The sequence below is a fragment of the Cherax quadricarinatus genome, unplaced genomic scaffold, assembly GCF_038502225.1.
Source record: "Cherax quadricarinatus isolate ZL_2023a unplaced genomic scaffold, ASM3850222v1 Contig1539, whole genome shotgun sequence".
Taxonomy (NCBI): Eukaryota; Metazoa; Arthropoda; class Malacostraca; order Decapoda; family Parastacidae; genus Cherax; species Cherax quadricarinatus.
In genome coordinates this window covers 12,945-35,345 of record NW_027196565.1, presented here as the reverse complement: position 1 = coordinate 35,345, position 22,401 = coordinate 12,945, and the positions used below count along the sequence as shown (strand labels likewise).

Genomic DNA, 22,401 nt, shown 5'->3' with positions numbered 1-22,401 from the left:
TATACCACCAGTTTTCCAGTGGTCTAGCATCTCTTTTAGTCTCTTATAACAAAATTACGAGTGCACTTGAAATTCCTGTGACTGCCAGGCTAGTTTGCTGGGCACCCTCGATGGCTTTGCATATAGCATGTGTTGATGCTGCAGTTGTTGGAGTGATCTCCCTGATTGTGTGATTCTTAGCTTATTTTGCATACATTTAACCCTAATTATGGCTTCTAAGAAAGAAATGTCATTGGTATAGCTGAGACTTACTGTTGATAATTTAACTGAGTGCTTTAGTGAATTAATCAGAACTAGAACAACTATCTTTGTGATGGAAGAAGAGCTAATAATCTTTATTGGTTGCACAAAAAATTACACAGGGAAAGATCAGAGCACTTTGGAAGCAGTAGTACTGCAACATTCTTGGCAAGTACAGTAATTAATAAACCATGGCACTTTAGAGTCATGGGAGGTGTATAGTTAGTAGGTCAGAGGTGTAGTGCTGAATTATTACTTGACCTCTGTTGGTCTGAAAAGATAATTTGGCACAGCTGTGGAACCAAGGGTGCCAGAAAATTGGTGGTCCCATTGTTTAATGCATGTAGAGACCAGTGTAAGATGGAATCCACAAGCATACTCTGACTCCACTGTCTACAGTTCTAACATACCTGTGCCTGGCTTCTGACACAAACATGAGATATAATTGTTATACAGAATTAATAGCATTTATAGAGAGAATTGCTTACAATTAAATGTCATCTTTAGATACAGGAACATATTTGAGTACAATTCGTACAATTTGAAGAGTGGAAGCCCAGTTGTTGAGGCATGCTCCAATTTCTATACAGGAGCCACCACTCTGCTTGACAGAAATGGCACTACCAGTTGTACAGATATGGTGGTGAACAGAGCTGTCAACATACATAATTTAGGGAGGAGAATGCTGTGTGACTAAGGTATCAATACAACTTAAAGAATTATGTTTAGCTTCAGAACGAAGTTTTGATTTTGATCTATTAAGTTCTTTGGGGAAAAGGAGGATAAAATTCTTTGGGGAAAGGGAGGATAAGGTTCTTTGGGGAAAGGTAGTTTAAGGTTCTTTGGGAAAAGGGAAGAATAAAAATTTGGAAAGAGGTATTATGGATAAGTCTTTGAATACACGACAGCACAAGTTTTAAAGAACCCAGGTTCTTTTAGTAGCTAGTAAAACAAACATACACTTTAAGGGGGAAGAGTGCTTTCATGCTCTTCAATGGCTCTTGATACAAAGAATAGGATCTAGTCTCCTCTTCCATGGATCAAATATGTTGCCTCCTATTTCTTAGGTGCTGCATGACCAATATGGTGCTAGTACTTCCCAGTTAATAATACAATAATACATAGTTATACATGAAAACAAGTAGATTTTCTCCTCCAAATGCAGACTTATCTTTTCTTTGACATAAAAAAAAATAATAATGTCTCCATAATTTCCTGCAGGATCTCCTGAATAAGCACTATGCTCAGCGGAAAATAAGCTGGGACTGCCATTTCTGTGGTCAAGAGCACCTCTGTAACCATGACATGAAGATTGTTCATCTTCCACCTGTGCTTTTCATCCACCTCAGTAGGTAAGTCTTGGGATTTGGAACCCTTTTGTCACTGAATGCAGTGCATGCACTGTGAGTGGTAGTGTTAGGCCATAAGAGAGATGGATGGGAAGCACTGGGATAGAATAGAGTGGTGGAAAATGGTTGTGGGTATATAGGAAGAGAGAGATAAGAAAAATTAGGATAGTCCTTACCACTTTGGGTGGGCTTTTACAGTTTTTTTTCACAGTGATGAGTTTTGTGGTCAAAGGGTAATACAGTGGAACCCCGAGTTTTGTACACCCTGACTATTGTACTTTTCGAGTTTTGAACAGTTTTTTCAGCTAAATTTTGTCCTGAGTTTCGCACTGAGCCCCATGTTTCATACTGCATACCAGACCTGTCCGCCTGCCCGTGTCCCCCGCACAGGCGGCGTGAGCCAGTCTGGCTTTGTTTATGCTGGAGTGAACACTAACCTGCATGCCCATTCAAAAATTTCACTATTAATTCAATTGTGTTTAGTGCTTGTGCGACTGTGAAATAAGCTACCATGGGCCCAAAGAAACTTGCTAGTGGCACCCCTGTGGTAAAGAAAGTGAGAAACACCATAGAAGTGAAGAAGTAGTACAAAAATACGAGAGTGGTGTGCGACTTGTGGAGCTTGCCAAGATACTATATGGCAAAAGCAAATCCACAATTGCTTCTATCCTGATGAAAAGTAAAGAAATCAAGGAAGCTGATGTTGTGAAAGGTGTTGATATGCTAATCAAAAATAGACCAAAAATAGTTGAAGACATTGAGAAGTTATTGCTGGTTTGGATCGACAATAAACAGAGAGCGGGTGATAGTGTTTTGGAGTCGATCATTTGTGAAGAGGCAAGGCAGTTGCATGATCTCATAAAGAAACTGCCTGGAACAAGTGCTGCTGTTAGTGACTTTAAGGCCAGCAGAGGCTGGTTTGACAGATTTAAGAAGCATAGTGGGCATACACAGTGTTGTAAGGCATGGTGAGGCTGCCAGTTCTGACAAATTGGCGGCTGAAAAATGTGTGCGTGAATTCAAGGGGTACAGTGAGACTGAAAAATTCAAACCCCAACGAGTGTTCAGTTATGATGAAACAGCCCTGTTTTGGGAGAAAATGCCAAAGAGGACCTACATAATGCAGGAGGAAAAGGCACTGCAAGGACACAAGCCTGTGAAAGACAGGCTAACTCTTGTAAAGTAAAAGGACACAAGTGCAACTAATGTGACATTTATTGTGGCAACGTTTCGCTCTCCAGGAGCTTTATCAAGCCATTACAAACAATACATGGACACAGAGGGTATATAAAGGCTCAGAGTGAGGTGAATACTAGTGAGGTACCATTTCGATGTTCACTAGTGGTAGTAGTAGTAGTGGTAGTGACAAAAGTAATACAATATGGTAGAGCAATTAATTCGTACATGAGTAAAAGGATATAAAAGCTATTACTTGGGTAACATAAAAATAGGTTGGACAAATATAAACTGGAATGAGGCAGCTTGTTTCAGTGTTCACTCTCTGTGCTTTGTGTAGTATAACAGGAGAGACTATGTGATGGCAGGGTTTACTGTTTTCAGGAGGATTCTTGCTAAGACTTCGGAGATGGTGAAGCTGCCGTTGTTTTGTTTAATTGTATTCGAAACAGCGATCAGTGCTGATTCAAGGCACTTGCATGTGCGGAAATTAGTTTCTTTTATCACTAATTGGGCGTCTCTGAATTTCATAAGATGATTGGTGGAATTTCGGTGTTGTACACAGGCGTTGTTTAAGTTGTCGTTCCTACATGCGTATATGTGTTCATTGAGGCGGGTGTCGAGGTTTCTTGCTGTTTCACCTACGTAGATCTTGTCACAGCCTCCACAAGGTATAGTGTAAACTCCTGCATTGACTGGTTCGTGGTGCTTGGGTTTTGTCCTGGTTAGATCCTTTATTGAAGTGGTAGAAGCGATGGCGACTCTGGTGTTAGCTTGTGAAAGTACTTTTGAGACGTTTAGTGCAACCTGGCTGTTGGGAAGAATTATAACTTTGTTGGGAGCGGTGTTGGTGCGTGGAGAATTGATGATGAGCTCTTTTCTTGCAGTCTTTGATGAAAAAAGAAGGAAATTGTAACTCAGTGAATGGTGAATGTAAGTACATTCCTCGTCAAGAAACTCAGGACTACAAATTCGGTATGCTCTTAGGAAAAACCCGATGATGATGCCTCTTTTGGTCTTGGTATCTTGACTGGAATAGAAGTGTGTGAGATCATTTTTATTGGTGGGTTTCCGATAAACTTGAAATCTTAGGTTGTTGTCTACTTTGTGAATGAGGACGTCGAGGAAAGGTAGCTTGTCATTGGACTCTTCTTCTAGTGTAAACTGAATCGCTGGTTCAACTGCGTTGAGCCTTGCCTGAAGATCCCGTACATCAAAACGTTTTGGAGTTATTACGAGGACATCGTCCACGTAACGTAACCAAGTGACGCTTGAAGGGATGATGTTGGCGAAGTGTTCGGACTCTAGGTGTTCCATGTATAAGTTGGCTAGGACGGCACTTATTGGGGACCCCATTCCCATGCCGTAGGTTTGTTTGTAGAGCTTGTTATTGAAGGAAAAACAGTTGAAGTTAACACAGAGTTCAATCAAGTCAACAAAATCTCCGGGAGGTAAAGGAAGATTAAGGTCCTGGTTGACTTTACGTCGTAGAACCTCGATGGCTTTTTTGGTAGGTACTTTTGTGAAGAGGGAAGTCACATCCAAACTGCTTAGTTTCTTGTTACGGATGGAGAGGTTACGGATGCGGTTGAGAAGGTCGCCTGAGTGTTTAAGATGAGCGGGGCTGATGGTCCCCAGAAGGCAGGAAAGATGTTTGGCAAGAACTCCGGCTAGTTTGTGTGGAGCACTGCCTATTCCTGACGTGATTGGTCTGAGAGGAGTTTACACTATACCTTGTGGAGGCTGTGACAAGATCTACGTAGGTGAAACAGCAAGAAACCTCGACACCCGCCTCAATGAACACATATACGCATGTAGGAACGACAACTTAAACAACGCCTGTGTACAACACCGAAATTCCACCAATCATCTTATGAAATTCAGAGACGCCCAATTAGTGATAAAAGAAACTAATTTCCGCACACGCAAGTGCCTTGAATCAGCACTGATCGCTGTTTCGAATACAATTAAACAAAACAACGGCAGCTTCACCATCTCCGAAGTCTTAGCAAGAATCCTCCTGAAAACAGTAAACCCTGCCATCACATAGTCTCTCCTGTTATACTACACAAAGCCCAGAGAGTGAACACTGAAACAAGCTGCCTCATTCCAGTTTATATTTGTCCAACCTATTTTTATGTTACCCAAGTAATAGCTTTTATATCCTTTTACTCATGTACGAATTAATTGCTCTACCATATTGTATTACTTTTGTCACTACCACTACTACTACTACTACTACTACTACTACCACTAGTGAACATCGAAATGGTACCTCACTAGTATTCACCTCACTCTGAGCCTTTATATACCCTCTGTGTCCATGTATTGTTTGTAATGGCTTGATAAAGCTCCTGGAGAGCGAAACGTTGCCACAATAAATGTCACATTAGTTGCACTTGTGTCCTTTTACTTTACATATTGTCGGTAATTCTACCAACTTTATTACAGGCTAACTCTTGTTCTGTGCTAATGCTAGTGGGGATTTTAAAGTGAAGCCTTTACTAGTGTATCACTCAGAAAATCCCAGAGTGTTTAAGAAAAACAATGTCGTCAAGAATAGACTGTGTGTGTTGTGGAAAGCTAATCATAAGGCCTGGGTCACAAAGTAAATTTTCAAAGAGTGGGTCCATGAAGAGTTTGGCACCAGTGTGAAAAAATGCCTCCTGGAAAATAATTTGCCACTCAAGTGCCTACTGTTACTGGACAATGCTCCTGTACATCCTCCAAACTTGGTAGATCTATTGTCTAGGGAATTCAGTTTCATCACAGTGAAATTCTTGCCTCCTAACACCACTCCTCTCCTCCAGCCCATGGACCAGCAGGTCATTTCTAACTTCAAAAAACTCTACACCAAAGCAGTGTTTCAGAAGTGCTTTGATGTGACCTCAGACACTCGGTTGATCCTAAGAGAGTTCTGGAGGAATCATTTCAATATCTACAACTGCATAAGCCTTATAGGTAAGGCTTGGGAGAGAGTGACTTTCAGGACTTTGAACTCTACTTGGAGACAGTTGTGGCCAGATTGTTTCCAAAAGAGGGATTTTGAAAGGTTTGAGGCTGACCCTGACCCTCTGCCTGTTGTGGAAGGTATTGTAGCATTGGGGAAGTCCATGGGGTTGGAGGTGAGTGGCAAGGATGTGGAAGAGTTGGTGGATGACCACAGTAAAAAGCTAACCACTGACGAACTGCAAGAGCTTCAACTGGAACAGCATCAGACCACAGCTGAGGAACTTGCTTCAGAGGAGGAGGAAGAGAGAGTGAAGGAGGCACCTTCTTCAGTTATTAACCCTTTCAGGGTTGGTGCTGTACAAGTACGGCTTGCATGCCAGGGTTGGTTTTGTACTAGTATGCATAAATTCTAGTGCCTTCAAATCTAGCGAGAGAAAGCTGGTAGGCCTACATATGAAAGAATGGGTCTATGTGGTCAGTGTGCAGTATAAAAAAAATTCCTGTGGCGCACAGTGCATAATGAGAGAAAAAAAAAGCTCCGACCGTGTTTTAGGTTTAAAACAGTGACTTTACAGTGTATTTTCGTATACTATTTATGGTTGTATTCTAGTTTTCCTGGTCTCATTTTATAGAATGGAAGATATATTACAGAAATTGAGATGATTTTGATTGGTTTCATAATGAAAAGTACCTTGAAATTGAGCTCAAAGTAGCAGAAATGTTTGATTTTTGCCAAAGTTCAATAGTAAACAAATCATGCCATGCGTCCAATACACGTTAACTGGTGAGTCTAATATTCTTTCACAAGTGCGCTGATATTATTTATACCATTTCTACACCATTTCTACACTAATGCAGTAGTCTGCATAACAGTAAATCTTCTATTTTTTGTGAGAATAAAACTTCAGAGTGGAAAGCAAAAGAAATGTAACAGAGGCCTGGGGACGTGACTAATAAAGAGAGGAAATGTTATTTTAGTGCCAGGAATGTCTGTCCTGTTTATTCTGGACCCTATTTGGAAATTGGCATCTTTTGAAATTTGTGTTAAATTGGCAAAATTGCCAATTTCTGACAACTTTATTGGATAGTTAAAATCGATAAATGGGTGGTTTCTTGTACTCATTCGATAGAAAAAGTGGAGTTCTAGCAGAAATAGGTATGATTTTTTTTCAACTGATACATTGGAATTGGCCGAAAATAGGGCTCAAAGTTGGCGAAATCACCGATGCGTAAACATCGTCGAGACCGCTAACTTCGCGAGAGCATAATTCCGTAAGTTTTCCATCGAATTTCATACTTTTGGTGTCTTTATGATAGGGAAAAGATTCTCTATCATTTCATAAGAAATAAATAATTTTTTTTTTTTTTTTTTCAAAAAATTTCTGACCCTGAGAACAAGTTTAGGAGAGGGCCTGCCGACCCTGAAAGGGTTAAGGACATGTGCAAAGTGGAATGAGTTACAAAGTTTTGTTGAAAAGTATCACCCTGACCAAGCTGAAACAAGCCATATCTGCAACATGTTCAGTGACAAAACCTTGTCCCACTTCAGGGAAATCTTAAAGAGATGCCAGAAACAGAGCACTCTGGACAGTTATTTTGTGTGACAGGGGTCCAGTGACTCTCAAGCTGGTCCTAGTGGCATTAAAAGACAAAGAAGGGCAGTAACCCCAGATAAGGACTTGTTACCTGAAGTCCTTATGGAAGGGGATTCCCCTTCCAAACAATAAGTGCTCCCTCACTCTTCCTCCCTATCTTCCAGATGCCAGCCAGTCTTCAATAAAGGTAAGTAAATGTTATTTTAAATGTTTATTTAAATGTTAATTTATCTATTGTATTACTAATTTAAGTAATACAGTGGACCCCCGCATAACGATCACCTCCGAATGCGACCAATTATGTAAGTGTATTTATGTAAGTGCGTTTGTACGTGTATGTTTGGGGATCTGAAATGGACTAACCTACTTCACAATATTCCTTATGGGAACAAATTCGGTCAGTACTGGCACCTGAACATACTTCTGGAGTGAAAAAATATCGCTAACCGGGGGTCCACTGTATATATCTTCTTCTTTCAACAAACTGGCCATATCCCACCAAGGCAGGGTGGCCCAAAAAGAAAAACAAAAGTTTCTCTTTTCAAATTTAGTAATTTATACAGGAGAAGAGGCTACTAGCCCCTTGCTCCCGGCATTTTAGTCGCCTCTTACAGCACTCATGGCTTACGGAGGAAGAATTCTGTTCCACTTCCCCATGGAGGTAAGAGGAAATAAACAAGAACAAGAACTAGAACTAGAAAGAAAATAGAAGAAAACCCAAAGGGGTGTGCATATATATGCTTGTACATGTATGTGTAGTGTGACCTAAGTGTAAGTAGAAGTAGCAAGACGTACCTGAAATCTTGCATGTTTATGAGACAGGAAAATGGATACCAGGAATCCTATCATCATGTAAAACAATTACAGGCTTTCGTTTTACACTCATTTGGCAGGACGGTAGTACCTCCCTGGGCGGTTGCTGCCTACCAACCTACTACCTTTAATATATATATATATACATGTATATATAATATATATATACTTTTTTTTTTTTTTTTTTTTTTTTTTAACAAGTCGGCCGTCTCCCACCGAGGCAGGGTGACCCAAAAAAGAAAGAAAATCCCCAAAAAGAAAATACTTTCATCATCATTCAACACTTTCACCACACTCGCACATAATCACTGTTTTTGCAGAGTTGCTCAGAATACAACAGTCTAGAAGCATACACATATAAAGATACACAACATACCCTTCCAAACTGCCAATATCCCAAACCCCTCCTTTAAAGTGCAGGCATTGTACTTCCTATTTCCAGGACTCAAGTCCGACTATATGAAAATAACCGGTTTCCCTGAATCCCTTCACTAAATATTACCCTGCTCACACTCCAACAGATCGTCAGGTCCCAAGTACCATTCGTCTCCATTCACTCCTATCTAACACGCTCACGCACGCTTGCTGGAAGTCCAAGCCCCTTACCCACAAAACCTCCTTTACCCCCTCTCTCCAACCCTTTCGAGGACGACCCCTACCCCGCCTTCCTTCCCCTATAGATTTATATGCTTTCCATGTCATTCTACTTTGATCCATTCTCTCTAAATGACCAAACCACCTCAACAACCCCTCTTCTGCCCTCTGACTAATACTTTTATTAACTCCACACCTTCTCCTAATTTCCACACTCCGAATTTTCTGCATAATATTTACACCACACATTGCCCTTAAACAGGACATCTCCACTGCCTCCAACCGTCTCCTCGCTGCTGCATTTACCACCCAAGCTTCACACCCATATAAGAGTGTTGGTACTACTATACTTTCATACATTCCCTTCTTTGCCTCCAGAGATAACGTTTTTTGACTCCACATATGCCTCAACGCACCACTCACCTTTTTTCCCTCATCAATTCTATGATTAACCTCATCCTTCATAAATCCATCCGCCGACACGTCAACTCCCAAGTATCTGAAAACATTCACTTCTTCCATACTCCTCCTCCCCAATTTTATATCCAATTTTTCTTTATCTAAATCATTTGACACCCTCATCACCTTACTCTTTTCTATGTTCACTTTCAACTTTCTACCTTTACACACATTCCCAAACTCATCCACTAACCTTTGCAATTTTTCTTTAGAATCTCCCATAAGCACAGTATCATCAGCAAAAAGTAACTGTGTCAATTCCCATTTTGAAATTGATTCCCCATAATTTAATCCCACCCCTCTCCCAAACACCCTAGCATTTACTTCCTTTACAACCCCATCTATAAATATATTAAACAACCCTGGTGACATTACACATCCCTGTCTAAGACCTACTTTTACCGGGAAGTAGTCTCCCTCTCTTCTACACACCCTAACCTGAGCCTCACTATCCTCATAAAAACTCTTTACAGCATTTAATAACTTACCACCTATTCCATATACTTGCAACATCTGCCACATTGCTCCTCTATCCACTCTATCATATGCCTTTTCTAAATCCATAAATGCAATAAAAACTTCCCTATCTTTATCTAAATACTGTTCACATATATGCTTCAATGTAAACACCTGATCTACACATCCCCTACCCACTCTAAAATATATATATATATATATATATATATATATATATATATATATATTATATATATATATATATATATATATATATATATATATATATATTTTATATTATATATATTATCACACCGGCCGATTCCCACCAAGGCAGGGTGGCCCGAAAAAGAAAAACTTTCACCATCATTCACTCCATCACTGTCTTGCCAGAAGGGTGCTTTACACTACAGTTTTTAAACTGCAACATTAACACCCCTCCTTCAGAGTGCAGGCACTGTACTTCCCATCTCCAGGACTCAAGTCCGGCCTGCCGGTTTCCCTGAATCCCTTCATAAATGTTACTTTGCTCACACTCCAACAGCGCGTCAAGTATTAAAAACCATTTGTCTCCATTCACTCCTATCAAACACGCTCACGCATGCCTGCTGGAAGTCCAAGCCCCTCGCACACAAAACCTCCTTTACCCCCTCCCTCCAACCCTTCCTAGGCCGACCCCTACCCCGCCTTCCTTCCACTACAGACTGATACACTCTTGAAGTCATTCTGTTTCGCTCCATTCTCTCTACATGTCCGAACCACCTCAACAACCCTTCCTCAGCCCTCTGGACAACAGTTTTGGTAATCCCGCACCTCCTCCTAACTTCCAAACTACGAATTCTCTGCATTATATTCACACCACACATTGCCCTCAGACATGACATCTCCACTGCCTCCAGCCTTCTCCTCGCTGCAACATTCATCACCCACGCTTCACACCCATATAAGAGCGTTGGTAAAACTATACTCTCATACATTCCCCTCTTTGCCTCCAAGGACAAAGTTCTTTGTCTCCACAGACTCCTAAGTGCACCACTCACTCTTTTTCCCTCATCAATTCTATGATTCACCTCATCTTTCATAGACCCATCCGCTGACACGTCCACTCCCAAATATCTGAATACGTTCACCTCCTCCATACTCTCTCCCTCCAATCTGATATTCAATCTTTCATCACCTAATCTTTTTGTTATCCTCATAACCTTACTCTTTCCTGTATTCACCTTTAATTTCCTTCTTTTGCACACCCTACCAAATTCATCCACCAATCTCTGCAACTTCTCTTCAGAATCTCCCAAGAGCACAGTGTCATCAGCAAAGAGCAGCTGTGACAACTCCCACTTTGTGTGTGATTCTTTATCTTTTAACTCCACGCCTCTTGCCAAGACCCTCGCATTTACTTCTCTTACAACCCCATCTATAAATATATTAAACAACCACGGTGACATCACACATCCTTGTCTAAGGCCTACTTTTACTGGGAAAAAATTTCCCTCTTTCCTACATACTCTAACTTGAGCCTCACTATCCTCGTAAAAACTCTTCACTGCTTTCAGTAACCTACCTCCTACACCATACACTTGCAACATCTGCCACATTGCCCCCCTATCCACCCTGTCATACGCCTTTTCCAAATCCATAAATGCCACAAACACCTCTTTAGCCTTATCCAAATACTGTTCACTTATATGTTTCACTGTAAACACCTGGTCCACACACCCCCTACCTTTCCTAAAGCCTCCTTGTTCATCTGCTATCCTATTCTCCGTCTTACTCTTAATTCTTTCAATTATAACTCTACCATACACTTTACCAGGTACACTCAACAGACTTATCCCCCTATAATTTTTGCACTCTCTTTTATCCCCTTTGCCTTTATACAAAGGAACTATGCATGCTCTCTGCCAATCCCTAGGTACCTTACCCTCTTCCATACATTTATTAAATAATTGCACCAACCACTCCAAAACTATATCCCCACCTGCTTTTAACATTTCTATCTTTATCCCATCAATCCCGGCTGCCTTACCCCCTTTCATTTTACCTACTGCCTCACGAACTTCCCCCACACTCACAACTGGCTCTTCCTCACTCCTACAAGATGTTATTCCTCCTTGCCCTATACACGAAATCACAGCTTCCCTATCTTCATCAACATTTAACAATTCCTCAAAATATTCCTTCCATCTTCCCAATACCTCTAACTCTCCATTTAATAACTCTCCTCTCCTATTTTTAACTGACAAATCCATTTGTTCTCTAGGCTTTCTTAACTTGTTAATCTCACTCCAAAACTTTTTCTTATTTTCAACAAAATTTGTTGATAACATCTCACCCACTCTCTCATTTGCTCTCTTTTTACATTGCTTCACCACTCTCTTAACTTCTCTCTTTTTCTCCATATACTCTTCCCTCCTTGCATCACTTCTACTTTGTAAAAACTTCTCATATGCTAACTTTTTCTCCCTTACTACTCTCTTTACATCATCATTCCACCAATCGCTCCTCTTCCCTCCTGCACCCACTTTCCTGTAACCACAAACTTCTGCTGAGCACTCTAACACTACATTTTTAAACCTACCCCATACCTCTTCGACCCCATTGCCTATGCTCTCATTAGCCCATCTATCCTCCAATAGCTGTTTATATCTTACCCTAACTGCCTCCTCTTTTAGTTTATAAACCTTCACCTCTCTCTTCCCTGATGCTTCTATTCTCCTTGTATCCCATCTACCTTTTACTCTCAGTGTAGCTACAACTAGAAAGTGATCTGATATATCTGTGGCCCCTCTATAAACATGTACATCCTGAAGTCTACTCAACAGTCTTTTATCTACCAATACATAATCCAACAAACTACTGTCATTTCGCCCTACATCATATCGTGTATACTTATTTATCCTCTTTTTCTTAAAATATGTATTACCTATAACTAAACCCCTTTCTATACAAAGTTCAATCAAAGGGCTCCCATTATCATTTACACCTGGCACCCCAAACTTACCTACCACACCCTCTCTAAAAGTTTCTCCTACTTTAGCATTCAAGTCCCCTACCACAATTACTCTCTCACTTGGTTCAAATGCTCCTATACATTCACTTAACATCTCCCAAAATCTCTCTCTCTCCTCTGCATTCCTCTCTTCTCCAGGTGCATACACGCTTATTATGACCCACTTCTCGCATCCAACCTTTACTTTAATCCACATAATTCTTGAATTTACACATTCATATTCTCTTTTCTCCTTCCATAACTGATCATTTAACATTACTGCTACCCCTTCCTTTGCTCTAACTCTCTCAGATACTCCAGATTTAATCCCATTTATTTCCCCCCACTGAAACTCTCCTACCCCCTTCAGCTTTGTTTCGCTTAGGGCCAGGACATCCAACTTCTTTTCATTCATAACATCAGCAATCATCTGTTTCTTGTCATCCGCACTACATCCACGCACATTTAAGCAACCCAGTTTTATAAAGTTTTTCTTCTTCTCTTTTTTAGTAATTGTATACAGGAGAAGGGGTTACTAGCCCATATATATATATATATATATATATATATATATATATATATATATATATATATACACCTACCATCCGACTTACGACCGAGTTCGGTTCCGAGAAACCGGTCGTAAGTCGAACTTTACTACTGAATATCAACAAAACAATATAATTGTTTTGCATGATTGTAGGATTGCTGGTGTCTTTTGTGTCTCATAAATATGCAAGATTACAGGTACGTCTTGCTACTTCTACTTACACTTAGGTCACACTGCACATACATGTACATGTTTATTTATACACACTCATCTGAGTTTTCTTTGATTTTATCTTAATAGTTCTTGGTCTTATTACTTTTCCTTTTACAGTGGACCCCCGCATAACGATGGCATCACATAGCGATTTTTCCGCATACCGATTACTTTTATCGCAAAATTTTTGCCGCGCATACCGATTAAAAACCCGCTTACCGATTTTCGTCCGAGACGCGTCCAATGTGCCCTCAGCCAGCCTCACATGTGCCGGCCGTCCCATTGTTTACCAGCCAGCCTCCGCGGTAACATCCAAGCATACACTCGGAATATTTCGTATTATTACAGTGTTTTCGGTGCTGTTTCTGGAAAATAAGTGACCATGGGCCCCAAGAAAGCTTCTAGTGCCAACCCTGTGGTAAAAAGGGTGAGAATTAGTATGGAAATTAAGAAAGATTTTGAAGGGTTTGGGGCTAACCCTGAGAAGCCTATGCCAGTTGTGGAATCCATTGTGCCTACTTCAAAGATTAAGGAAATGTGTGCACAGTGGGTTGAACTGCAAACCTTTATAGATGAAAATCACCCTGACACAGCTGTTGCAAGCCGTGCTGGTGACTATTTCAATGACAATGTTGTGGCCCATTTTAGACAAATCGTAAAGGAACGGGAGGTACAGAGCTCTATGGACAGATTTGTTGTGCGACAGAGGTCCAGTGACTCTCAAGCTGGTCCTAGTGGCATTAAAAGAAGAAGGGAAGTAACCCCGGAAAAGGACTTGCTACCTCAAGTCGTAATGGAAGGGGATTCCCCTTCTAAACAGTAAGAAGATAATGCTCTCCCCTCCTCCCATCCCATCAATCATCACCAGATCTTCAATAAAAGTAAGTGTCATTTAATTGTGCATGCCTTTTTCAGTTTGTGTGTATTAAAATTAACATTTCATGTGGTAAAAAAAAATTTTTTTCATACTTTTGGGCGTCTTGCACGGATTAATTTGATTTCCATTATTTCTTATGGGGAAAATTCATTCGCATAACGATTATTTCGCATAACGATGAGCCCTCTTGCACGGATTAAAATCGTTAACCGGGGGTCCACTGTATATCCATGGGGAAGTGGAATAAGAATCTTTCCTCCGTAAGCCATGCGTGTTGTAAAAGTCAACTAAAATGCCGGGAACAGTGAGCTAGTAACCCCTTTTCCTGTAAAAATTACTAAAAAGAATAAGAAGAAAATTGTCAAAGTGGGAAGTCTGAATATGTGTGGATGTTGTGCAAATGATAAGAAAGAGATGATTGTGGATGTTATGAATGAGAAGAAGCTGGATGTCTTGGCTTTAAGTGAAACAAAGTTGAAGGGGGTGGGAGAGTTTCAGTGGAGAGGAATAAATGGGATTAGGTCAGGGGTTTCAAATAGAGTTAGAGCTAAAGAAGGAGTAGCAATAATGTTGAAGGATAAGTTATGGCAGGAAAAGAGGGACTACAAATGTATTAATTCAAGGATTATGTGGAGTAAAATAAAGGTTGGATGTGAAAAGTGGGTTATAGTAAGCATGTATGCACCTGGAGAAGAGAGAAGTGTAGAGGAGAGAGAGAGATTTTGGGGAATGTTGAGTGAATGCGTGGGGAGTTTTGAACCAAGTGTGAGAGTAATGGTGGTTGGTGATTTCAATGCTAAAGTTGGCAAAAATGTTGTAGAGGGAGTAGTAGGTAATTTTGGGGTGCCAGGGGTAAATGAAAATGGGGAGCCTTTAATTGAGTTATGTGTAGAAAGAGGTTTGGTAATAAGTAATACATATTTTATGAAGAAGAGGATAAATAAATATACAAGGTATGATATAGCACGTAATGAAAGTAGTTTGTTAGATTATGTATTGGTGGATAAAAGGTTGATGGGTAGGCTCCAGGATGTACACGTTTATAGAGGGGCAACTGATATATTGGATCATTATTTATTTGTAGCTACAGTTAGAGTAAGGGGTAGGTGGGAAAAAGAGGAAAATGGCAACAACAAGCAAGAGGGAGGTGAAAGTGTATAAACTAAGGGAGGAGGAAGTTCGGGTGAGATATAAGCACCTATTGGCAGAAAGGTGGGCTGGTGCAATTATGAGTAGTGGGGGGGTTGAAAAGGGTTGGAATAGTTTTAAAAATACAGTATTAGAATGTGGGGCAGAAGTTTGTGGTTATAGGAGAGTGGGTGCAGGAGGAATGAGGAGTGATTGGTGGAATGATGAAGTAAAGGGTGTGATAAAAGAGAAAAAGGTAGCTTATGAGAGGATTTTACAAAGCAGAAGTGTTATAAGAAGAGTAGAGTATATGGAGAGTAAAAGAAAGGTGAAGAGAGTGGTGAGAGAGTGCAAAAGTAGATTATTATTATTATTATTATAATCAAGGGGGAAGCGCTAAACCTGGAGGATTATACAGTGCCTGGGGGGGGATGTGGAAGGCATTCAGGCTTAATTCGGGGAACTGGAGCACAGATCCAATTCCCTAAATCAAGAGCCCCTCACCAACATCAAGGAACCTTCCTTGAGGGGTGCAAAAGTAGAGCAGATGATAGAGTGGGCAAGGCACTGTCAAGGAATTTTAATGAAAATAAGAAAAAATTTTGGAGTGAGTTAAACAAGTTAAGAAAGTCTAGAGAACGAATGGATTTGTAAGTTAAAAACAGAGTAGGGGAGTTAGTAGATGGGGAGATGGAGGTTTTGGGTAGATGGCGAGAATATTTTGAGGAACTTTTAAATGTCGACGAAGAAAGGGAAGCGGTAATTCCATGCACTGGCCAGGGAGGTATACCATTTTTTAGGAGTGAAGAAGAACAGGATGCGAGTGTGGGGGAGGTGCGTGAGGCATTACGTAGAATAAAAGGGGGTAGAGCAGCTGGAACTGATGGGATCATGACAGAAATGTTAAAAGCAGGGGGAGATATAGTGTTGGAGTGGTTGGTATTTTTGTTTAATAAATGTATGAAAGAGGGGAAGGTACCTAGGGATTGGCAGAGAGCATGTATAGTCCCTTTATATAAAGGGAAGGGGGACAAAAGAGATTGTAAAAATTATAGAGGAATAAGTTTACTGATTATACCAGGAAAAGTGTATGGTAGGGTTATAATTGAAAGAATTAGAGGTAAGACAGAATGTAGGATTGCGGATGAGCAAGGAGGTTTCAGAGTGGGTAGGGGATGTGTAGATCAAGTGTTTACATTGAAGCATATATGTGAACAGTATTTAGATAAAGGTAGGGAAGTTTTTATTGCATTTATGGATTTAGAAAAGGCATATGATAGTGGATAGGGGTGCAATGTGGCAGATGTTGCAAGTACGTATATGGAATAGGTGGTAAGTTATTAAATGCTGTAAAGAGTTTTTATGAGGATAGTGAGGCTCAGGTTAGGGCGTGTAGAAGAGAGGGAGACTACTTCCCGGTAAAAGTAGGTCTTAGACAGGGATGTGTAATGTCACCATGGTTGTTTAATATATTTATAGATGGGGTTGTAAAAGAAGTAAATGCTAGCTAGGGTGTTCGGGAGAGGGGTGGGATTAAATTATGGGGAATCAAATACAAAATGGGAAGTGACACAGTTGCTTTTTGCTGATGATACTGTGCTCATGGGAGATTCTAAAGAAAAATTGCAAAGGTTAGTGGATGAGTTTGGGAGTGTGTGTGAAGGTAGAAAGTTGAAAGTGAACATAGAAAGGAGTAAGGTGATGAGGGTATCAAATGATTTAGATAAAGAAAAATTGGATATCAAATTGGGGAGGAGTAGTATGGAAGAAGTGAATGTTTTCAGATACCTGGGAGTTGACATGTCAGCGGATGGATTTATGAAGGATGAGGTTAATCAAAGAATTGATGAGGGAAAAAAGGTGAGTGGTGCATTGAGGTATATGTGGAGACAAAAAATGTTATCAATGGAGGCAAAGAAGGGAATATATGAAAGTATAGTAAGTATAGTGAAGCTTGGGTTGTAAATGCTGCAGCGAGGAGGCCGTTGGAGGCAGTGATGTCCTGTCTAAGGGCAGTGTGTGGTGTAAATATTATGCAGAAAATTCGGAGTGTGGAAATTAGGAGAAGGTGTGGAGTAAATAAAAGTATTAGTCAGAGGGCTGAAGAGGGGCTGTTGAGGTGGTTTGGCCATTTAGAGAGAATGGATCAAATAGAATGACATGGAAAGAGTATAAATCTGTAGGGGAAGGAAGGCGGGGTAGGGGTCGTCCTTGAAAAGGTTGGAGGGGGGGGTAAAGGAGGTTGTGTGGGTGAGGGGCTTGGACTTCCTGGCATACGATGACATCGGTATACATTAAATCCGGTATACGATACATTTTAATGCAAAAATTTTGCCTCGCCACTCGTTAAAAAACCCGCCACACGAGATTCGTCCGGGATGCGTCCATGTGTGGCCTGAACTGCCCCGTGCGTGCCAGTGTTTACAAGGCAGCCAGTGTGCTCACATCTAAGCATACATTCGGTACATTCCATATTATCACAGTGTTTTTGGTGCTTGTTTCTGCAAAATAAGTCACCATGGGCCCCAAGAAAGCTTCTTTGCCAACCCTGTGGTAAAAAGGGTGAGAGTTTGTATGGAAATTACGAAAGATTTTGAAGGGTTTGGGGCTAACCCTGAGAAGCCTATGCCAGTTGTGGAATCCATTGTGCCTACTTCAAAAATTAAGGAAATGTGTGCAAAGTGGGTTGAACTGCAAACCTTTATGGATGGAAATCACCCTAACACAGCTATTGCAAGCCGTGCTGGTGACTATTACAATGACAATGTTGTGGCCCATTTTAGACAAATTTTAAAGGAATGGGAGGTACAGACCTCTATGGACAGATTTGTTGTGGGACAGAAGTCCAGTGACTCTCAAGCTGGTCCTAGTGGCATTAAAAGAAGGGAAGTAACCCTGGAAAAGGACTTGCTACCTCAAGTCCTATTGGAAGGGGATTCCCCTTCGACACTCTCCCCTCCTCCCATCCCATCAATCATCACCAGATCTTCATTAAAGGTAAGTGTCATGTATTCTATTGTTAGTAGAGTACTACTAACTGTGCATGTCTTCTTCAGTTTGTGTGCATTAAACTTAATATTTCATGTGGTAAAACTTTTTTTTTCATAGTATACTTTTGGATGTCTTGCACGAATTAATTTGATTTCCATTATTTCTTATGGGGAAATTTAATTTGCCTTCCGATAATTTTGGCATACGATGAGCTCTCAGGAACGGATTAATATCGTATACCGGGGGTCTACTGTACAATGCCTGCACTTTAAAGGAGGGGTTTGGGATATTGGCAGTTTGGAAGAATATGTTGTGTATCTTTATACGTATATACTTCTAAACTGTTGTGTTCTGAGCACCTGTGCAAAAACAGTGATTATGTGTGAGTAAGGTGAAAATGTTGAATGATGAAAGTATTTTCTTTTTGGGGATTTCCTTTCTTTTTGGGTCACCCTGCCTTGGTGGGAGACGGCAGACTTGTTAAAAAAAAAAATGAAAGTAATTGCAGCATGGCTGGGAGCCTACAAATGGTTTAAAAAATATGTTGCAAGAGATTTAGTTATTACTACTACTACTACTACTAGTCAGCCTCTTTTAGGTGAAAAAGGGAGTGTGAGCAGGGTAATATTTTGTGAAGGGATTCAGGGAAACCAATTACCCAGACTTGGGTCCTGGAGGTGGGAAGTACAATGCCTGGCTGTTTGGAGTGACATCTGAAGTGTCATATCTGGGCACCACTGCAAAGACAGTGATTATGTATGAATGATGGTGAAAGTGTTTCTTTTTTTTTGGGGGGGGGGGATAGGTCACCCTACCTGTAGGAGACGGTTGACGTGTTAAAAAAAAAAAAAAAAAAAAAAAAAAAAGGATTTCGACTTGTGCCATCTTCACTTCCTCCTTCAACAGGTACAGCAGCCAGGGTCCCAAGGGAAAGAAGACACAGGTGCTTTTCCCTGCAGAGGATCTCTCTCTAAAAGAACACATGAAACTTGGCAGCACGAGGTAAGACTGACTAGATCTCACTGTCTTCTCTAAAGCTTCCTGTCTCTTCTAAATAATTGTGATAAAATATTGATTTAATACTCTTTAGCACAATCATAATATTGTTATATTCATATTCGAGTACCCAACTCATATGGGCTACTCAGCAATGTTTTTATAAATAGCACGAATTATATCACCTTAAAAATACAGTATACTTTTGAGTTTAATATCTATTTTAGCAATTATTATTATAATAAAATAAGAAGCGCTAAGCCACAAGGACTATACAGCTTAGCAATTGAAATATTCTTGACTGGTGGTGAACAAATGACATGTAGCCTTAATGACCCTTGTGCAGTTGATACACTTTAAGCCCAGTTAGCCAACCAACCAAACTCAAAAGTGCACAAAATAACTATGTAAAAGTAATTTTCAAAAATTGTACATTTTATTAGGTAAAAACAAAAAGATGCTTTAGAGAAATCAATATACAGTATATTTTACATCTTTGAAAATAATAGTTTTAAAATTACTCTTTACATTTTGTTGAATTCTTATCAAGAATTTTATGTAAAAGTCATACAGAACCTGAGGCAGAGGAGGCAATTAGGTTTTATCCAGAGTGGCTCCAGTTCCTTGGATCCAGAGCCATCAATGGCATTAAGGCATCCTTTCCCCCTTAAGGAAAATAACATCAAGTAAACAAGGTAAAAGCATGAGGTATCCTCATCACTACCATGATGTTCAGCTGATGTTTCTTCCATTGATCCAAGGAAATTAACCTGTCCTCCCCTTCCTTGGATCAAACCCGATTACCTCCTGTTTCCCCTCACTGTATGATTTACAATAGATTTTCTGCTTTTCTAAGAATGTAGTATCAGTTTCTTCTTTCTCAATATCCCTCTCCTCACAGGAGGTTCCTTGATGCTGGTTAGGGGCTCTTGATCTAAGAAAATGGTCCTCATTCCTTGTATCGAATCTGCCTTCCATTTCCCATGTGCTATTATATTTGGTGCTTCCTAAATATAATAATAATCTTTGTGTCACAGTCCATGCTATGAGGTGTGTAGTGTGGTGAGACATAAGGGCACCATGACTGCTGGCCACTACACTGCCTACTGTAGGAGCCACCGGAATGGCAGTGATGGTTGGCACTTCTTCGACGATGACTTAGTCAGCAGCACAGACCTCGACACCATCCTGCAGCTGGCTACGGCACACATACTTGTCTACACGCAGATGAAGTGACACCAACACTCCAGGGAATTCACACTATGACAAGAGTTCTTGTTTTCTGCACTACAAAGAATGTTTTCATGGAGAGGCACTAAACCCTTAAGAGGATTTTATAGCACCTAGGGTAATGGTATAGATTTGACCCAAGGGAAGAGAGAAAATAAGTGAGAGGAAGTGAGAATGGATGTAACACGATAGCAAACAAATCAGAACGAACTTGCAAATTAAGGCAAGCAGTGACAAAAGCAATGGTAGTGAGGTTACAGAGATCTTGTGGAAGAGAAGAAAAGAGAGCAAGTTGATTGAGAGTGAAGAATGCAAGATTTCTGTAACCTCCTCACTACCATTGCTTTTGACACTACTCGCCTTTTCTGCAAATTCATTCTACTAAACTACAGAACAAACTTCAATGTCTTATCTCAGATAACTCTTGGTCTAAATCAGAGAACAAGTGAGACTTGAACCAATGGTAGGCAAGTTCTAAAACTCACCTGCCATGGGTTTGAGTCCTACCTCTTTAGCCATTTTCAAATTGCAGGTTTCAATCCCCTGGATAAAGAGCCCTCATTTGACAAAGGCATCTCCCTCCCTATTGAAGGGTCAGTAAGAAAGCCTCTTGAAATCAAAGATACAGTAAACTAAAGACTATCTAAAATACATTAATGGGGAATTACTAAACCTGTAGGGGTAATAGTACCAGGGAATGGGAGAGAACTTGGTTTGATCCAGGGCTTTTCTCTGGTGTGAAGGGTATTTACCTAATTATTATTATTATTTGATCAAGGGGGAAGCGCTAAACTCGGAGGATTATACAGCGCCTGGGGGGGGACGTGGAAGGCATTCAGGCTTAATTCGGGGAACTGGAGCACAGATCCAATTCCCTAAATCAAGAGCCCCTCACCAACATCAAGGAACCTTCCTTGAGGGGGTTGTTTACCTAAGATTTGTTCTGGTTTGTAGTAAAAAATAAGACTGCTCTTATACAGCAAAAATATTTTAATTGCCTGTGAGGGGGAGTATCTAATGAGACTGAATCCAGGGTTCGAACTCGTGCTGTATGACTTAAGGGTTTAGTGCTTCGATTATAATCGAACCTATGGCAGGCAAGTGTTATCCACTGTATCATGTTGGCTTAATACAGCCCTGCATTTATTTAAGTGTCATGATGTTGAGGCTATGTCAGTTATTTCTAATGCATTTTCTTGAGTATATCACCATATGACATTGATACCAGTGAGAGGCATCAGTTTTTTTTTCTTTTTTCATCCAAGGACATGTGAAAATTACCATTTTAAAAACTCAATCTGATCTTGCTTAATTCTGTTTGCAGGGGCCAAATCACAACTCCCTCTTAGGCTGTGTAAATGACTGCAGTTGAAGCAGCAAAAGTCTATAATTGTTACATTTATATATTAGGGAAAGAGGTAAACCCTGTATGGGTCATAGTGCCTGATGAAGAGGGAGGTAATCAGGTTTGATCCAAGAAAGAATTCATAGTGGGAGTGCTAAACCTATAGGGGCCAAACAGCACCTAGATAATAGGAGGCAATCTGTGGAGAAGCTAGCTCCACTTGCATAAAGAGCCCTCCAACATGAAGGTTCCTTAATCAAGGGATGTGCCTTGATGCTGGTGAGGGGCTCTCAATCCAAGAAATTGGATACATTTTTCATCAAGCCCAAATGCCTACCCATTCTCTGGTATTAATTGACCCCTGTAGGATTAGCTCCTTCAAATAAACCTACCTTAAAGGGGTTTTTGCATCAAGAGCCCATCATTATTATAATAAAAAAAAAAA

The 22,401-nt window shown here is 40.4% G+C and overlaps 1 protein-coding gene across 1 annotated transcript in view; it reads left to right on the top strand.

Annotated features, from left to right (window-relative positions):
• LOC128684877 (ubiquitin carboxyl-terminal hydrolase 8-like) overlaps positions 1-21,487 on the top strand; it is a gene marked incomplete at its 5' end in the record, with an annotated part of 72,259 nt that extends 50,772 nt beyond the window's left edge. The window contains 3 exon segments of the mRNA XM_053771199.2: positions 1,462-1,592; positions 19,292-19,387; positions 20,419-21,487. Coding sequence (XP_053627174.2) covers positions 1,462-1,592; positions 19,292-19,387; positions 20,419-20,617 — 426 coding nt within the window.
• Between the last annotated feature and the right edge of the window lie 914 nt (positions 21,488-22,401).